Genomic DNA, 20,368 nt, shown 5'->3' with positions numbered 1-20,368 from the left:
ATCACTTTTGTACAGCTCAAATGTTCAGCTAGGGAAGGCAGATATAAGGGTTTGGATTGGTGATTCTTGGGGCTGCTTTCAGTAGCCTCCTATAACAGCTTTCTTACTAAGAAGATAGTTAAAGAGGAAGAGAGAAGATTAGTGGTAATTAGCATGGCTTGGAAGAAAAGGCCACAACAAGAGTAGGCATGTTTGCGTGGATGTTGGCCTAAACATAGTAATGACACTACAGTTTACAAACAACGAATGGCACCTAGCTAACAGGTGCTACTTCTGTTTATGTGAAGGGAATTCGGCAGCACACCTCTTGCTATACTGCTATTTGGCAGTGAAGTGTGGATGTTTCTTGGTTTGTCTGGTGTGCAGAAAACATGGCCCAGAAATTCTGACAAATTATATATTCAGCATCCAAAAAATCCTGTGTTTTGTGGAATTTACTATGACAAGCTTTTATTCGAGGATTATGGAAGAAGAAACTAGAAGAGTGTTTGAAGAAAATTCTTGAATTTGCGGCAGGAGTTATGCCGATATTGCCAGGTATTTAATTGATTGCGGTTTAGCTTGTCGGGAATTTGATGGAGTAGTAAGGAGTAGGTTCTCTTCCAGCCGTGATTCCTTAACATGCAATTGATGCGTTTGTATTTTTTGTTGATAGCAGAAAGAGGTTTATGGGAGTTTATCACAACACTTCAATTATTTCTTCAAAACTTAAAAGGCATGGTATAGAGAAATGAGGAGCCAGAGAATTGATTGGATTTATCAGCCATGATTGCTATGTTGCTATCACATCCTTTTCAAAGAAATCACAATTCTTTCCTTCATTCCTTCAAACATTGCAATTAGAAAGACAGGCTTTGTGCTTTATGCTTTATAGATGATTTACCTCTATTGGTGCCAGATTATGCTTTTGAAATTTGCTTTTCTTGTATGCTATCACCATGCTTCCCCACCGATATGGAACTGCCCAAATTTCCCCTCCAGAATATAATTCTCCATTATTGTTTCTGCGTAAATAAACCTGAAAAAATTTTAGCAAAATGATACGAATAAAAAGCCTACAAATATTGCATCAGTATGTACAAGCAATCACCTAACAACTGATGATATGACACTGACAATTTCCATATTGAATTTTTTAATTCAAATGATGTTTCTAAGTGAAGGACTATGGCAATTAAGTGGAGGGCATATGATATCTATTATTTGTCATTTGTCACATCCGAGGGGTGCATAAACTACCAGTAAAATATGCAGGAAATCAAAATGATAGAATAGAACTTTCAAGTGAACTAGAGATAACTTAGGATCCTTACCTTCCATTTGTCACTTAAACACTTGAAACAATCTTGGCCTTCAATGTTTTTTATTGGTTCAATTAAACATTTTTTAATGGCCAAACTGAGCCAGGAGTCGCCAACAGTAATGATATCAGCTGCCATGGCAGATTTTGGCTCAAGGTTTCCTTTGGTCGAAGCCACAGAGAGATCAGAGAATATATCCACAAGATTACCACGGAACTCCAAACTTAACCTTAATCGTGTCCCTTGTGCTCGTATAAATTCCTGCATGACATGAAAATAATAAACAACAAAATGCTCCAAATACTGAAAGCAACAATGCAGATAAGTCAAGTAAAAGCCAATGCCAACTACTACAGTTAGTTCCACAAATACGGTTCTGCCATTCCTAGTGTTGATACTAGAACACACTATCTAGTTTCAGAAAAATCAAAAAGAATAGAATAAAATTTCTGACCTGGTGAGAATCACTAAAGACAAGTTCTGGCTTTCATTATAAATACCATTTTGGTTCAGATGAATATGATGAAAATTTTCACTAGTTTAGTAAACCAAGACATTGGACTCGTTGAAATACTTCAGTTAAGAAAACGTCTAATCCTGTTGTTTCTGTCTTTTTGTCCAACTCAAGTCATTTCAGACCATCTTGTTATTTTGGCCAAATGTCATGAAAAAGGAAACAGGATTTTTTTTCCTAGTTGTTGAAACAATGGTTTCAGAAAGACATTGAGAACCAACCTTGAGCCATGAAGGAGGAACAGAGCCACGGAGAGCAACCACTCTTAGAGGGACAGTCAAGGCATATGTCTTAGACTTCCAACTTTCTAATGCGACTTTCAACTCCTTATCTTGTATGTTTCCCAGAACATCGGACTTTCCCACGTCATGGTTATCTGTTATAAAAGAATGTAGTTCAAAATTCCACACCGAACTTAATCAGAATCTTACCCATCGTAGGCAAACATTTCAAAAAACTTGTGGAAATTGAAAATTCAAATTTTGGGGAGCAAAAGGTAGAAATTTAATCAATGCACACCCAAGCACAGAATCCACTTTAACTCATTATAACAGTAAAAGTACTATTTAACAAGTGATAAGAACCAAAGGAAATCAACAAATTAACACCTACTACAAAAGTAGACCAGTTATATTGTTAGTACCTTTCTCCCACGCGTAAATTAAAATCAAAAGCATCCAATTCACCCCAATAAAAGAAATATAACTTATATCATTATCATAATAGTAAAAATTCATTGAGCAAATGCTGAAAACCAAAGAGAACCAACAAATTAGCACCTAATACTACAAGACCAGCAAATTCAAACCTGAATTCGGCTCAACGGAGTCATCCCCATCATGGACTTTTCCTCCAATCCTCTCCTCTTGCACTGCCTTGGAAACGGGAGCTATTACGGTGGGAATCTGTCCAGGGTTGCTCGTACAGGCCCTGGCAGCAAAGCTCACGAAGATTATAGCAGAGGCAGCAAGCTGAAGCAAAGCTGGATGAAGCTTCAGAGTTTCAGAACGCGACGGAGGAACCTTGGAAAAGGGTTTAGGGTGCGAAAATGGGGAGAGATTCTGGAAAGCAGAAACGGTGAAAAGGTTCTGAGAAAATCTGAGGTTTTTGTTCTGTAGAAACAGGGGTTTCAGGCCGTAGAGGACGTGAGAGCTGGGCAGGTTTGCATATTGGGATTGGAAGAATGGGTCCGTGTGAGTGGGTAATGGCAGCAACGCCATTGCTGCTGCCAAACAGAGAGAGTGCGTGATGGCTTGCTCGGTTCGTCAAGACGTCAAGGTAGTGACTAGTGAGTGATCCCGGAGTGCAGATCCGGTTCCGGTTGGATCGGGTCCATACATGATAATATATATTTTGGGTAGGATGTCAAACGGTTGCTTTGGTCCGGTTTCGATCGAGAATGAAAGACCAAAACTAGACTCGAGAAGATATTAGTTTATGGTAAAATAGAACCACCAAAGTGATACATTCAATCTTTTTGTGGTTCTACCATAGCAACAGAATAGGTGATATATGCTCAAAGGTGATGTTGTCAAAATTAGCGAGTTGATATGCACACACTCGAGAAGATAGTAGTCTAGGGGTTCCATTAGCCCAAAGGTGATGGGGTTTCCGAAAACTATTGATCTTTTCACGAAAAAACAGTTGTGTTCACCCAAAGATAGTATTATCAGAGTATTTGATATGCATGGCCTAGGAGCGCCTACAGTCAACTATTCGATTACTCCTTTCTAGGCGTGAGGTAAAGTCAATCCCTCACACCTTATCAGGAAAGTGGTATTTACTAAACCTCCGAGGAGGGCCATATATCCCACATAGTTAGGGAGATATTCCACTAAAGATGGGGGACACCATGACGGTCCTTTCTCTGACACAAAGTCGAGAAACCGTACTGGACAAGAGCTAGCTGGCTAAACTACTAAACAATGGTCAACTACAGCCATCGTTCTGACTGCACTGTAGGTTTAGGTGCCACTTAAGTAAAACAAGGATGAATAACACCAATGGTTTCGATCATCATTATATGATATTTGTTGATGACAATGAGGAGCCCGAGCTGAGCAAGTTGAGGTCAGGTGGACTCAACTGCAAAAGCTCGACTATCTGGTCGAGTAAGCTAATCTGATATCTGTAGTAGAATCCTTGTTTCCGGTGGTCAGGTGTCGGGTGATCGAATAAGACAGGGGAATATTAGGGGTTTTTTCTTATCACCCAATGATGGAGGAAGAATTTTCGGAAGTCATTGTTGTCTCGCGGTATTTGCTGTGCGAAAAGGATATGTGCATTTGACCCGAAAAGGACAAAAATACAATATGGTAATGATCATTGTTTGTGTTTGCTAGTAGATGAGTTGTTTACGTTTGCTAGCTGAATTGATTTGATATAATCATATTGTACTTGAGATATATATCAATTATATTTGTTTGCATGAATCTTTATTTGTTCCTCCAGGATGTCTAATTTTTTGGAATAATTTTTTCTTGTTCTTACTCTCATTGAAATAACTATAAGGGAAAATAGGTTGTGGACCTAGGAGAGGATTTAAGGTTACTTGACCTATATTTGGATCTCCGGGAGTCCAAACTTAATGTGCTTAGAAATGCTCTAGCAGATAAGAACGGGATAAAAAAAGATTGGGAACATAGGAAAATATAATTGTGTGTAAAAGGCATCCAGTGATGAAATTAGAGGTATGGATAGTACTAGGTCATACAGAAATGTAGTGGTTCCAAATACATTAAGATCAAGTGTAACCTAGTAAGAAAAAGATTAATGTTCTGGGTTCAAGCAACTGTTACAAATAGTGTGAATAATTTACTTAGTTGTAAGACTTTTGTGGTGGTACATTACTTATTTTAGTTAATCAATGGGAGCTTATTGCTTGTTGTGATTAAATAATAGGAGCTCAGTGTGAGCTTGCTTATTTTACTAAACTGTTGTGTTGCACACTTGGTTTGTTGAGCATGGATATTTGTGAATGTGTCTGTTTATGCTTGGTTTAGCATTTGTATGCATACATGTGTTGTTTGATGTATTGATGGCTATTTGTAACCTAAGGATGTTCGATTGGCGATGAGCCAAGTCGTTCGATTACCTGTGAATATGACAATATTCAAGATATTCTATGAGTATAACGATACTTAAGGCACGTTCGAGGACTCACAAGGAATGATGATGATATTTATTTGATCACAGACATGTTTGACATTCCTTGTATAAAATTTATCTCAAGACGGTTGATGTTAGTAAGTAAACATTTGTTTGTCACATAAAGTTATATGCCGTATATTGAGATATATTTTCTGTTGTTGTTCAATATTGGTATACTTGCTGACTAGATCAAGTTTTAGTGGCAATATATTTATATTGAGATTCCATGACCACATTTGATAATGATGACTTTATAATTAACCTAGCCCAAGTGAAAATATATTAGATTTTTCCAATGTCGGTATGTGAGCTTGATTAATTATCAGGTCAGTAATTGATGGGAATCAAAATACATGGGTTGACGTGGCTTGCTACGAGTTATTCTTGAGTTGGGCCAGACCAGCCCATTGTGGAAGTGGGTTAGGGTGTGGGCGTATTATAAAGACTTTTTGGTGAGAGTCCTTGCAGTCACTTTTCTTTTTACTCCACAAGAAAGAGAGCTCTAAGGGAGATTTGGAGACTGTAGAAGATTCTCATCGTGGTCGTGCAAGTTTGATCGTGGATTCGCAATCATTCTTCGTCAACATACGTAGGTGCAAGGTACACTTCTCTTATATCTTTTTTGTTTATTGATTCCACTATGTTCTAGAGATTCATACATGGTTTGGCATAGGATTTTTTGATGAAAACCCTTTTAATTCTAACAAATTTTCCCCCCTTTTTTGTTGGGATGGTGCGTGGGATCCTATACTCAAGGAGGAAGAGGAGGTCTTGAAGTTGATGAGGGCTAAGCTCTACTGCATTAGCCTCAAGCAGCTAGACTCTACTACATTAGCTTCAAGCAAATTGCGCTAGTAGCTATCCTCGAACCCGGATTTTCTTCTATAAGACAAAAACCGCAAAACTCTAATAAAGATTGAATATCGAATTTGCTCCAACCTTTGCTTCCAATTCTATTGCTATTATTTTGCCTTTGACTTTGGACAATGTTTTACATAATCAAATCTTGTATTGTAATGGCTTAACAATTTGCAATTCAATAGTCCAACCATCATATCCGGATGGTCCAAGAAACAATTTACTCTATGATTAGTTTTTGTAAGGCAATTTTGTGTTTATAACTTAATAAATAATTTTGGTCAAAGGTTTTTGGTATTTAGACTCTTAAAATTTTTGAGTTTATATCTCATTTTCAGAGATATAAATCAAAAGTCGATTTAGATGGACCGACCTGATAAGCCTATCGAGGTGGCCCGCCAATTTTAGCCATGATAGAGAGAGAAGGGGGAAAAGAGACAAAAATGCCAAGGGGTTTAAATAGAGATGTAAACGAATCAAATACGGATCAGATGTGATCGAATTCAGATATTCCTTGATCAAATACGGATACCCTTAAACGGATATGGATGCAAATTGAATCTGGATTTTTGATTAACCGTTTACATCCTTGACCTGTGTAACTCGAAACTTCCTCCCCCGACGGATATGACTATTCTCAATCCATGTCTCTCAGTTGTCTTAGTTCTTTTCCTCATTCTATAGAACTTGTTGAATCTTCAATAACCCTCAAGATCATTAGTTATTTATTTTTTTACTATTATTTGAGTTTCTATTTGAATCAGATAGATTATGTTCTAGGTTATCTAAATTCAGATCCAGATATCCCATTACTAGATACGAATACGCCCAAACAAATATAGATGTGAATTGAATTCGGATTTTCGACTGTCCAATTACATCATTGGGTATAGATACCTGAATTTAAACAATATGTACACTTCTTGGTATTTATATCCCTTTCTAATGTTACTACAAATTCACATTGTATTTCAAGTGTTTGGATTCTTTGTTGCTTGAGCATAAAGATAGTAGCTCCAATCTATAGATGCGATGTAGAACATATCAACAGGTAGAGAATCTTAACTTAATCTGCACTGAGACAGAAATCTTTTAGGGCATATGTTTGTGGCATTCAGTGACTGGCACAATAGAATTATCCCTACATGCATGAAGCGAAGGATATGCGTCTGGAGAGAGAGATTGTAGAGTAGTGGGGACCCAATATATCTTCTTAAAGGATTAGAAAATTCCAAGCCGAGCAAACACTTCTATTTCTGGCTAAGTCTGGGACCTCAAATTAAAGGTCTTACCTTGTAGTTGACCTCTAACAATAGAGTAAATGAGAGATAACACTTGAGAAGGGGTCTCCTAGTAGAGGAAAGGCAATAGCCAATAAAGAGAACTTAAAAATGTATGAGTGGTAATTCATCTTTACTTAGCGAAAAATTTGTTTAGACCAAAAAATTATGGGATATTGTGTCCACTATGTTCCATACTTGAGACGAGAAGGGGCATGAGAAAAATATGTGTGAGTCATCTTCACTCTACACAATTAGCACGTAGGATTAATATTACTTCTCTATGCTAACATCTAATCCACATTAGACAAAGCATTGGAAGTGGCTAACTAAGAAAGGAAGCTATGCCATGGAATATGAAAGATAAACCAGATTAAGGAGTGCAATTTCATCTTCTCCCATGCTGGAGCTAATGAATATTTACCATTAACTTGTGGCTTCCATATAATAGATCAAGACAAATGGGTAGCCATGAAAGATATTTGAAATCATAATTGGGCAAGAAATCAATCATAAGGAGGGGAAGTCTAAGTAACCATTAGGACCAAGAAAGGATGAAAGTTTTGTTCTTGTGTCCTCTTGATTAGGGCCGGACAATGTCCCTCCACTCTGCACAACACACACTTCAAATATATGTTGAAAATAAGTGCGAGACAGAGCATCAGATATACGTGGTTCGGTCAGAGTGCCTACGTCTACGGAGGAATACCCGTATAGGGTTTCGTATTCCCTCAATACACTACCCAAATTTTGATGGCTACTACCACCCAGGAACTCCCAATCCCTGCTTCAGTTTGTGCAACCATACAAACAAGGGCAACTACCCCAATATCTGTGCAAGCCCCCACTTGACAGAGTAACAATAATTAATTACAAATAATAGAATCTAATCCCCCCAATACAATGGCCCATATTGGCTTACAGTCAAACTAGGTTTTTTTTTCTTCAACTAAACATGCAACCTAGCAATTCACAATGGGGATTTACAATCAAGGATTACCTCTTTTCGAGTAGTCCAGCAATCATGAAGCCTCTAATGCACAGAAATCGTGTCTGTGCACGCTCCACTGCTCAAACCATCTTCAATACAGAGTCATCGAGCATAAAACAGTGATATCGTTGACTATCTATGCTCATACAATGCTGCAACTACTTCCAATGGCTTCTTCTCGCAAAAATACCCAATTTAAAAAAAAAAAATCGTCCCATTTGGACTCTGGATGACCAAGATACAGCCTTCAAAAGTTGGATGCTCCAAAACTGGTAAGCAGTGGCAGAATCGTCAATAACTAAATTCTTCGTGACAAAACCATGTGTAACGAGGACACATGTCAGAGAATTTCACAAGGCCATCTACGTTAGAGTAATAGGTGATGTCATGCTGATGTCACACTCCACTATCGAATCCCTTATTTCCTTTCATTCTTCCTTTTTTAAAAAGAATCTCGCATCAATCTGCGACGTCCAAGAGGGATCTAAGCACTTGAAGCTGATCCGATGCTCATGGAGATTTTGGAACTTTATCAAATTAAAAGGATACATCAGTCTATAGAATGGTCGGTAAATTTAAGCCAAAAAATTGGCTAAGTATGAGAGAAAACGTCCTTCTCCAAATTCGCTCCATTTTTGCTCAACGACACAAAAAACTCCATAACTTCCTTGTATGACATCGAAAAGAGGTGAAACAAATTGCGTTGTAACCATGATTCAACGAGATACATTTCCTATGAGGAGTGTTTCACCCAATTCTGCCATTATCACTTCAAAAAATAGCTTCAAAGTGGACCCCACTACGTGATCCTATGAAATCACAGCTTTTGATGTACGAAACCTTCACCTGCTGCTTTGGGCCTTTGAAAAACACTTCTTAGGGACCATATATACTGCCAATAGTCATCCTCCATGCTCGGATGCCGCTCTAATTCTGCCAAATGACCAAACTGCCCTTGATACTGTGTAGAAGCCCGTTTGACCATTCCAGCTCTACCAAACCACCAATAGCTGCTGCCACAATACCAATATGACTGAATACGTTGCCAACAATGACAACAACACTCCACACACTTCAGTGGATCAACAATACCAACAATGGAAAGCATACAATGGATAATAACGAGTTTCGCTATTGAAACAAAGTTTCATGATAGTCCAAGTTTTCGAGCTGGGTGTTGTCCTTGGTAATCAAACAAGCCTTGTACCCTTCACTCGAGCCATCAACTTTATATTTTTGTAAATCCACTTGCACCTGATGAGATTTTTGCCAAGGGGGAAATATGTAACAATTCAAATGTGATTGTCTTCGAGAGCTTTCATTTCTTTTTCCAAATGTGAGAGAGACACTATTTTAGGTAGTTTTACAATACATATTTAGAGAAAGGGTAGGTGTTAAATCCGTGCCCAAAACCCGGTTTGAAACGCGATCCGACCACCGGCCTGGTTTAAACCTTTGTGTAGAACCAAGAGTGGAGTACGCTCGTGAACTCGTGGGTCATAATACTCAAGCCATCACACGAGATTGTCGACCGCAAAACAGGGGAAGTCCTCGAGGAAAGATCCACCGTCGAGAAAGGGGGAAAATCGTCCGAAAGCATATTCTGGAATTCCCTTATGATAGGGATCCGCGGGGCCCGCACCTAAATCGCCCTTATCCACTTAGCGATGATTGGGAGTAAGTCACTATCCGAATAATTCATGCCTATGCATGACCATTAATAAGCATAAGAACTAGAATGGGCTTGGGCTTAGAGCTTAGTCTCTTTCTAATTGTAACTAGAACTTAGGACATGGGCCATGGGCCATGGGCCCAAGTGGATCCAATGGCCCAATGACTTAAACTAGACCTAAGGACTTGAGACTAACCAAACAAGACCTAATGCCTTGATGGGTTATTAAAGACCCAAAACTACTATTCACCTCACATTTCAATCCTAAATCGTGGAGAGGAGAGGAGAAAAAGAAAGAAGAAGAAAGAGAAGAAGAAAGAAGAAGAAGAAAGAAGAAGAAAGAAGAAGAGGAAGAAGGAAGGAGAAGGGAGAAGTATGGTGGAGCACAAGCTATCATCATTAACCCTTGGTGAGTCTCTTTCTCTCTCTCTCTCTCTCTCTCTCCATCTCTCTTTCCCTAATTCTATTACCTAGGGTTTGAATTGGTTGAGCACACCTTGAGTGCTCCATCTACTCAATTAGAAGAGCCATTAATGGCAAATCCTTGATGTTTAACTATGAAGCACCTAACCCTACCTTAAACCCATTCACCCTTCTCCATTTATGAACCCTAAGTTGGGGATTTACCTCCATTTATGGGTTTTACCAACCCTCATGGAAGACCGTAGATGTGTGGGTTTGAGGGGTGTTAAATAACATTGATTAAAGACCCTTTCAAAACCCCAATACCCAAACCCATGAGTTTTCTTTCCATATGTATTTTAATGGAGGAAAACCTAATCGATCATGGGGATTACAAACCCATGTTGGGTGTGTGTTATGGCACCTTGGTTGGAGTTGTTCTCATGGCCAAAGAGACCCCTAAAAACCCCAAAGAATACCCCATTTTAGCCCAAGACTTTGGGTGCAAAACCATTCTCTAATGGCATGAACAAAGAAGATCGGCACGTGGACAGACATGCAAGTGCCCCCTGAGAAACTAGATCTCATGGTGGGAAGTCCGAGAGGGACAGCACATGGACAGCACATGCAAGTGCGCCCCGAGAAAGATCTCGCTGGGAGGTCCGAGAGGACAGCACATGGACAGCACATGCAAGTGCCACCGAGAACCTAGATCCGCCATGGGAAAGTCCGAGAGGGACAGCACATGGACAGCACATGGACAGTCACATGATATAGCTCATTGTATGTGCCTGGTCCCCTATTTTAGCCTTGTTTGATAACTTATGGGGCCCAACTCTTCTAGCCCTAAGACACTAATCTCTCCCCACGTTGTACACTCTCTTTAGGTTGATCGACCGCTGGGGCGTATTAGTACGTGGGACAAGGTACTTGGCATCGAACGCCGATTTGAAGAGCTCCGATCGACGATTGATCGAGAATCGTGAGTGAGTTAAGCAAACGTCTTAATTTATGGAATGTTTGTGTGTCGTGTCTTGCGAATGTCATTCATGCATGTGTGCTATAATATATAATTATTAGTAAGATATAGGACGATATAAATGTTTAGATGTTGATAGGACTTTACATTCTTGTCTTGCGATATTAGTTATTTTACCGCACTATCGCACGAATGGTGTTGGATTTAGTTATGGGACTCGGTGCTTGGTCTGGTGCGGACCTGGGATTCCATAATATGGACTCACTCATGGCATGTAGATCTAGGGCTTGGAGCGGGATCCAAGTGCCTGTGGGTGCTTGGGCTTGAGATTACCGTACTTGAAATTGCATTAGAATTGTCCATTGCATTAGGTGGAAACGGGATGGTGACCGACCGACTACCTTCTGGTATTCACATCTCGTACTTGTATACGCTTATGGGCTAGAGGGGCGAGAGGATAGCCGCGACCGTATTTCGGTATCTATGGACTCGGCCTGCCGGCTTATGCACATGCGTACCTCACTCATACAATAGGTGAATGCTGGCTAGGATAAATGTTTACCCAAGATATGACCCTTACCGACGGGTTAGGTGTCGGTCAACAACGTGGGTTCCGACTGCTATTCGGGTATACCCACCCGGAAGTTCGGCGCCAACCGTATTTTGGGCCGAACGCCAGACGGGATTTGACTTGGGGTTTGCGATATCTCTTGGTGGAGACCGATCAAGGCTTCAGCCGCGACTCGTTTGTCATCGCGGTATACCATCCGCTTATGGTACCGATGTCGGGGATGCTACCTAAGGTGTTGCTATAGTACTATACCGACTTAGTTGTGTGTTAGGTGGATAACAATAAAACTATACATCATCATTCATTCATGTAGCATGATTGTAAATTGTATGTGATGTACGGTCTACCTACTGGTGGTATGGGACACCTTGGTATCCGTCCATCATGTATGGTTTGCAATAACCCCATTCATTATTATTATTGTGTATGTTTGTGTGGCTTAGCCACTCATTGGGCTCGTTGGAGCTCACTCCTCGAGGAAACATATTTTTAGTTGATGCAGTACATTCGAGCAGAGTGGCACAGAGTACGAGACTCCGAGGCGGTTACACCGATTGGTGGGCTCGAGATCGTGGAGCATGGACCAGAGTGTTGCGCGATGTGTGTCCTCAAGGATAGTGACTTATGGCGGTGGCCATCTTTTGATGCACTTGATTATTCATTTTGAATTATAGGTGTATTCTTTTGATTCCTTTCATGATAGATGTATTATTTATATAGTAGGTAATACATAGGTCCCGATTAGAACGAATTGTACTTAAGGGGTAAACTTGAATAGATGATATTTTATATGCTATCACCTAGCTTCGCTAACTCGATGTTATTAATATTAATCGCTTTTTACCTATTATCCGTCGTTGTGAATGAGTAAGTTTTGGGTATCGCATCGCTGATTCTGGTGGTTGGAGAGCATAGTTGTATGCTCCGGTTGCATTTCCCGTGGTTCAGGGATGGGGGTGTGACAGTAGGCATGCCCCCTCCACGTGAAATAGTGGGCGGCAAACTAGGGGTGTCAATTTAGGACCAGAATCGATCCGGACCGATAGGAACTGGAACCGGAACCAGACCACCCAATAGTTTATTGGGACGGATCTGGTCCTAGTGATATACTATTGGTCCGGGCTAGTTCTAGTTCGGGTCTCCCAATGGTTATAGAACATAGTTCATTAAGGATCCGGTAGCACCGAAACCATTGGAACCGGATGATATGTAAACAAATTGAATGGGAAATTAGAAATCTAAAACCCTAACCTATTTATAGTATTACATTGCTTGGGAATATTAATTGGCGCTCTTTCGTTGCTCTTTAAGTCATCTATATATGCATCAATGTCTTTATTTTGGGCTCTACAATACTATACCTATGTATGATGAAACTCCTGCTTTCCTATAGAAACCCTCATTGTCCTTGTTTAGGGTCTAATAATGTTTGGAACTGATTAGGAATCGGAACCGGACCACCCATTAATTCATGGTTCTGGGTCTCAAATTTGGATCGGTAAGCTTATTGGTCCGGTTATGGTCTTGACACCTTAGAGCCAGAACCGTTAAGGATCTGAACCGATAGCCCATAACTGGACCAATTGATACCCCTACGATAAACACATGGGAGGGGCGACAAGCAAGGACAGAGGGTCTTTTCACTGGGGGAGAGGGGAGAGGGGAGAGGCAAGTAATTTGGTTAATCCCAAGACTCCGTCGGTATTTTTGTAAACTGAAACCATTTATCGGTGGACAACTGCGTTGTTTCGTTGTAGCAGTTTTGCAGTTGGGCTTAGGTTTTGTTTTCGTGTTCTTCCCACTTCATTAATCGTGAGCACCACCCTTAAGACGCCCAAGTTGTTTATGCGTCGATCTATCTACAGTTACAGATCTCTCTCTCTTCCATGGCAACTGCAGAGGTAATCGAGGCGAGGAAGATGCCTCGCCCCGGTCGAGGTGGAGTCATCTCTCACGGACTCACCGAAGAAGAAGCCCGAGTTCGAGCCATAGCCGAGATAGTGAATACCATGGTAGAGCGCTCACGAAGTGGACAAAACGTCGACCTCAACGCCCTAAAGTCCGCTGCTTGTCGCAAGTACGGCCTTTCTCGTGCCCCGAAACTCGTCGAGATGATCGCAGCATTGCCCGAGTCAGAACGCGAGTCTCTGCTCCCATGCCTCAAAGCAAAGCCTGTCCGTACAGCTTCTGGTATTGCCGTCGTTGCTGTCATGTCGAAACCCCATCGGTGTCCTCACATTGCCACCACTGGGAACATCTGTGTGTACTGTCCTGGGGGACCTGACTCTGATTTCGAGTATAGCACTCAGTCTTACACTGGGTACGAACCCACCAGTATGCGAGCAATTCGTGCCCGGTAAGCTTTCATTTTTTAATTTCTGTAGAAATCTTTTGGTGGGTAGCTTTTGTTCAATTCTATTTATTGGATTTGCTTTTGATGGGCTTTTCTATTTAGATGACTATCTTGTTCTTAATTGCCTATGTATTTTGTATGTGTGGTTAGCTTTTGTTCAGTTCTATTCTGTCAACGTTGAACTTTTTTATAAGTTTCTGATTTTTTTCCATATTTCTTTAATTATCTTGTTTCTAATCTGATTTAATTAGAAATCCTTTTGTGGGTGCCAGCTGTTCACTTCTGTTAACCGGAATTTTGAATGTTTCAATGGATTTTTCTTTTTGTTTCACTATCTAGTTCTTATCAGCTTTTGTATTGTGTAATGTTGAGTGGACTTCGAGTATGCATGTTGTTACTGAATTTTGAATGTTTCAATGGATTTTTCTTTTTGTTTCATTATCTAGTTCTTATCAGCTTTTGTATTGTGTAATGTTTAGTGGACTTCGAGTATGCATATTGTTCTTGTTAAGCTGTTATTGAAGAACTAGAGCAATAAGAGCTCAATTTGCTGATGGAGCGAACATGGGGTTTGGTGTATAGTGCCTATAGATAGATAGCATGGTTTGGTTAGTGAAACCTATGTCTACGGAAAGAATATTTTCACTGTTATATTACATTGCCAGCGATTTATCTACGTCCACGGAAAGAATATTTTCACTGTTATATTACATTGACAGCGATTTACCTACGTCCACGGAAAGAATATTTTCACTGCTATATTACGTTGCCAATAATTCTGTTTTTGAAAAAGGAGGAGACGAGGTATGAAGGGAAGGGATGGAGACCTAGCTGTAAAGGACTATGACACTAGCTAGGACTCTAATTTACATGCGATATATCCTTCTCATGTTTTCCATTCTTTAGTTCCAGATTTGATTCGGACTCTAATTGATTTGACTCTTTAGCGCCATTAGTGGAAGGCAAGATTCTCTTATATCCCCCCTCAAGCTCAATGGGGTTGGCAACACCTTGAGTTTGTTTATCAGATACGAAAAATCGTGGCTGCGATAACCAAGGTTTAAAGTATCGGTATTGGGTATCATATCGGTCGGGCGATTTTAAGAGACGTATCGTATCGGAGATACGTATCGATCAGTGCAGAAACGCATGAAAATGATCAAAATACATATGGAAATATATTTTTGGACACAAAAAACAATATAAACAAGCAATTTATGTCATATATTATGCATATACACTAAGAATTGTGAATAATCAATAACCAGACAAGTGCGGCACTTTGAAATTGTTATAAAAGATTAAAAGATGAGATCTCTTACACTCTATTGCCATGAAGAATGTCGGGGTGGGTCAAAGTCATGTTTGTAAGGGTCTTCAAGAATAGGAGCGACTAGGATGATATTGTGTACTGACCGAACGTAAGCACAATACTGAGCCCAGTCGAAATACTGATGGTAGTGACTCTCCCACTCATAGTAGAATTGTGTGTACTGCTCTGAAGTGGCTAATGTCGTGAAAGCACTAGGTTGTGGTTGTGCCTCTCCGTATCCATAACTTCCATACCCTACAGAAGCCCCATGTCCATAGCCCGAAGAAGAACCTGCTGCATAACGCCCATGGCCTGATGAAGCACCAGCATGATCAGAACTAATGCTAAGTGACTCCATGCCACTCATAAGCACATCACTATCATATGGATTGTGCCTTTGTGGGAATGCTTGCTAATCTTGCCCATGCCCATGCCCTTGCCCTTTCGAGTGTAAGTCTGATGGCGACCACCATGATGAGTATCTTGGGATTCTTGGGTAGCATGTGTGTATCCTGCCTCACATGTGAATTGCATCCCAGCATGGCTACCACCACCACCTCCACTACCACCAGCACCACAACTACCTCCACCACCACCACCACCACTACCATCATCATCATCATCATCATCAGTAGCAGCAACACCACCACCACCATCATCTCCATCACCATCCCCATCCCCATCCCCATCACCATCGTCGCGTTCATCATTGTCATCAACATCTTGTTGAGTTCATACGGATGACCTGACCTCGTCCTCCTAATTAAACCTTCTTCAGGGCTACTGTCATCCTCTTCAACATTAGGATAAAGATCTTCTGATGGCGCCTGTGTTTCATCATCATCCATCTATCGAATGATGTTCTCTATGGTTGACAACATTCCTTAGGGCACGCAATAGATCCGATCTACACCCTACATCATTGTTGTATTGAATATCCGGATTCAAATAATGTGTTGCACTTTGTACACTTGGCAACATTTCCATATCCTCCTGCCATGTGTTTTTTTTGCCGAGTTACCCCACCTCCAAGATGTTGAGTGTCACAGAAGTTGCACTGTATATGCAATTGGTTGTTGTTTATCTTGGTACAATAAGACCACCCAATGTCTTGTTGTCGTGACATCGTCCTAAACACCAAACAAAAGTAGATAACTATATAAGTATTAAACTATATTCAAATCCGCACTTCAATAATTTATACAAGTAAAGTATCTGTCTATATGATGCATGTCATGCATTGCATCATTTGCATGTACTTAGCAAAGTTTCCCTAAGCAAACTTTAAACATTTTTATATTTTCCACAATTAGTTTCACATTATTTATTTTTTCAGAAATAAAAAAAATGACATAATAATCTAATATACTACATTAGCACACAAATAGTATGAATGTAAGTCTTCTCTTGTATTTCAGCAATTGAGACATTTTATCAAACTCTAATGAAAGAGTAAAGATGAAAAAATCATGGATTTTTAAAATTTTTTTAAGTATTTTATAATTTCAGAAAATAGTAACAAAATAAAAAAAATACAGATTTTAGTGTAAAAATATAATCTTCATGGAAGGTAATAGATCTATACATAATGTAATACATATATTATATACATTAGCATATGTTTTAATTTTTGGAAGAAAATAAAAATAAAAATCATTTTTTGGAAGCAATTTTTGGTTTTGGGTGAAAAATGCAAAGATTTGAAAGAGTTCAAATCTTTGTAAATGTATACAAAGAATGCAATACTAAGTTGGTTTAACCTATTCTCTTTGAATCCTAGCAAAAAAAAGAACTAAAATCAAAGATTTGAAACAAAAAATCAATTTTTTCCCCAAAAAACCTACCTTTCCTTTCTAGAACACCTTCAATCTTCGATTTTGGGAAGATGGATGCAGCAACTGATGTGAATCCACCTCTATCAGTGTCGTTTTTCACTAAGGAATGGAAACCATCAAGTGATTTGGGCAAAAAATTGGATTTCAAGCTTGATTTTAGGGGCTTTTCCTTGGCTGTATAGGTATTTTTTCCGTCCAGAGAAGCCTCTGGTTCATGTTCTGCTGGAAACACAGGAAAAAAGCACGTGTTCTTTTAAGTGTCGAGACGTATCGGTACGTATCGATTTGTATCGGTCAACACATATTGATACGTACCGATACATATCGATACATACCGATATGTATCGATACGTTAAAAAATAATATAAAATGAAAAAGTACATATCGATACGTATCGACCATATCGTATCGATATGTATCGGTCGATACGTATCGATACAGTCGAGACATTTTAAAAAAATAGAGACGTCTCGTTATGTATCGTATCAGCCACAACTGATACAAAGACGTATCGACCGAGACAATACGAGACGGACCGATACTTTAAACCCGAGCGATAGCAGCTTAGTGAAAACATCGACAATCTCATCTTTTGTGGAAAATGTAGCGGACGTCCAGATCGCCCTTTGCTACCTTGTGATGCAGATTGATCATCAAATAGGGCTTGTTTCATTGGGAATAAGTGTAGGGTTGGGATATATATATGTTGGGCCTTTGTTCCCAAGGGTTTTCTATGCATTAGGCCACTTTAGTGGGCCTGAAATAGAGGTATATAGGTTGCATACGGGATTAGCCCAATACTTAGTTTTTATTTTGTGTTTTTAATTGAACCGGTTTAAATTGGTTGCATCCAATTGGTTCAATTGGTCTAATTTAAGTGAAGTGGTCCTATTGGCTAAGAGGTTCTTATATCCTATTGGCTATTAGGGAATCTTCTTTATTTTAAGTAGTTTAAGTTGTTTTAAGTCATTAGGACTCTATTTTGAGTCTATTTGGGTTTCCTAGTCAGTTTAAGTTGCCTAATAGGTTAGGGATAAGGTTAGGCCATTCCTTTTTAGTGTCTAAGTCTATTTTTGAGTCTTCTATATAAGTTTGTAAGGGAGGCCAGCATTGAATACGAATTTGATTAATAAAAATTAGCTTTATGCTTGCTGCCATTGCTGCTGCTCTTTGTGAGTGTATATCCTTGTGGATCTCAAGGTGGATAGGGTGGGTGGACTCCTGCGACTCCTTGCATTGTGAAGATCGGGAGGTTCTCTCAAGTCATCAAGCTGCTGCCATTGTTCCGGCAATATAGTGAGTTTGAATCTGTTTTTATTTTAAACCTTCTTCTACTTAGACCTAATCTACAATCCCCTCCATCCATCAAACCTTAATCTCCATTAAACCTGCAACTCCTACTTCAACTAGGACTCCCTTATAACTACAGATCTGGCCATCAATTTCGAACCCTACTTCCAGCCTATATCCCCCACACCTCTCCCTACACTCGACCTTAACCCTAGCCCTTAGTCTCCACTTTATCCCCTCCATTCCTTCACTCCATTAAAACCCAAAACCTGCAACACAATTCTGTCCAGAACTGTAGAATTTTAAAACCTTCCCAAATCCTATTATTTTTATACCATATTGACCCCCTAGACCTGCCCATTAATACCCTATAAACCCCTTTCCCAATATCCAACCCTAACCCTAGGAATTGACCTAAATCCTAGTGCTGTCCATTCGAGCCAGCAACCCCTTTTGTTATTTGATCCTGTTGTTTGGCTCCTAGTAGGCCTCTTACCTATCTAGGACTACATTACCTTGTCTCTTACTAAGTGAAACTCAATTTCCGCATGCCTTGTTCGAGCATGAAACACATGGTTCGCTGTGAGATAGGTGGCACTAACATTGTCACCCCATAAATTAGAGCATGGGGGAGGAAGATTCCAAGTTCTTGAACGAGAGACTGAAGCCATTTCAGTTCGGCGGCAACATTAGCAATGGCCCGATATTTTGACTTGGTACTGGAGTGTGCAGCGGTAGCCTGTTTACGGGAACTCCATGAAATTAAATTATTCCCGTGGAAAATGGCATATCTACTAGTGGAATTTCTATCATCTGGGCAGCCCGCCCAATCAGCATTACAAGAAGGCGGATACTTAAAAGGATGATTTCTGTTATAAGAGCAAGCCGTGAGAGAGTTGATTTCAAGTAGCAGAGAATCTGTTTGATTGTTTTCCAATGGTCAATTGTAGGTTGATGCATGAATTGACACACCTTGTTGATGGTGCAGGCGATATCAGGCCTTGTCGGTATAGCGTATTGTAAGGCTCCCGCTGTACTTCAATATAATATCGAATCTTCCATTAGTGTCCCAAATACTTTAGAAAGGCGTATAGAGGTAGAAATCGGAGTAGACGTCGGCTTGTAACCTGTCATTTGTGTCTTCGCAAGTCAAGAATATATTGCTGCTGCGAAAGAAGTAAATTTTGAGGCACTTGGAGGATGTTGAGCCCCCAAGTCAACTCCTCTAAGCCAACAGTCCATATCAGCCCCCAAATCACTGTTCACATGAACAATGTCGCAAGGTACTATTCACGTGAACAACCCTTTTTTTTTGGTTTTTCTTTCATGCTTCGGTTTACATCAACTCTCCCCATCATGAAAAAAACTCATCCTCGAGTTTTGATCATTCTTAGACAAAGCTTCGTGTTGTGCATGTCCATCTTCATGGCTGGCCATAGTAGGCTCTGATACCAAATAGTGCAAAAGTCGACCTCGAACCAGGGAAACCAGCGGGAGATCGATTGCAGCAGGATCAATACAATAAAAAGAACAAAAATTAAATAACTAAAACTTTTTATTGCTATTTTCTGTTTACATATGAAGGAGAACATAAAAGTATAAGAAAAAAGAAGAAGAAAGGGATATAGAAGGGGCATAGGGTCAGCGATCTCAGCACATCATCCTCTCACCCACGATATCCACCATTGCCGCATCTCACAGCTTCATCAATAGCTCTTTTCTTTTCAATCTCTGTCCCTATTCTATTCAGCCAGATACATGTATTTATAATAAAATAACCTAATCCTAATCTAAGTAAGTAGTGACGAATTTTTCTCCATTCAAATGTCAGCAAATATGGATATTACATTCAGAGTTTAT

General features: G+C 39.9%; 2 protein-coding genes across 5 annotated transcripts in view; one reads left to right on the top strand and one right to left on the bottom strand.

Moving 5' to 3' along the window:
* LOC122646094 overlaps positions 1 to 3,081 on the bottom strand; it is a 28,469-nt gene extending 25,388 nt beyond the window's left edge. The window contains exons 1-4 of one of the 4 annotated variants that reach the window (XM_043839574.1): positions 2,624 to 3,081; positions 2,037 to 2,206; positions 1,314 to 1,562; positions 884 to 1,018 (exon numbers count right to left, since the gene is read on the bottom strand). In XM_043839574.1, the coding sequence (XP_043695509.1) occupies positions 884 to 1,018; positions 1,314 to 1,562; positions 2,037 to 2,206; positions 2,624 to 3,035 (966 nt within the window). In that variant the 5' untranslated portion in view covers positions 3,036 to 3,081. The remainder of the gene's footprint in view (positions 1 to 883; positions 1,019 to 1,313; positions 1,563 to 2,036; positions 2,207 to 2,623) is intronic. The other 3 variants (XM_043839570.1, XM_043839572.1, XM_043839573.1) reach the window with 3 other exon arrangements.
* A 10,471-nt stretch (positions 3,082 to 13,552) lies between these two features.
* Positions 13,553 to 20,368, top strand: part of LOC122646323 (elongator complex protein 3) — a 29,022-nt gene continuing 22,206 nt past the window's right edge. The window contains exon 1 of the mRNA XM_043839858.1: positions 13,553 to 14,074. Within this exon, the coding sequence (XP_043695793.1) occupies positions 13,605 to 14,074 (470 nt within the window). The 5' untranslated portion in view covers positions 13,553 to 13,604. The remainder of the gene's footprint in view (positions 14,075 to 20,368) is intronic.

This window comes from Telopea speciosissima, chromosome 11 (assembly GCF_018873765.1).
Source record: "Telopea speciosissima isolate NSW1024214 ecotype Mountain lineage chromosome 11, Tspe_v1, whole genome shotgun sequence".
NCBI classification, from domain to species: Eukaryota; Viridiplantae; Streptophyta; class Magnoliopsida; order Proteales; family Proteaceae; genus Telopea; species Telopea speciosissima.
Note: the sequence above shows the minus strand (reverse complement) of the source record. Positions and strands in the feature narration are given on the sequence as shown.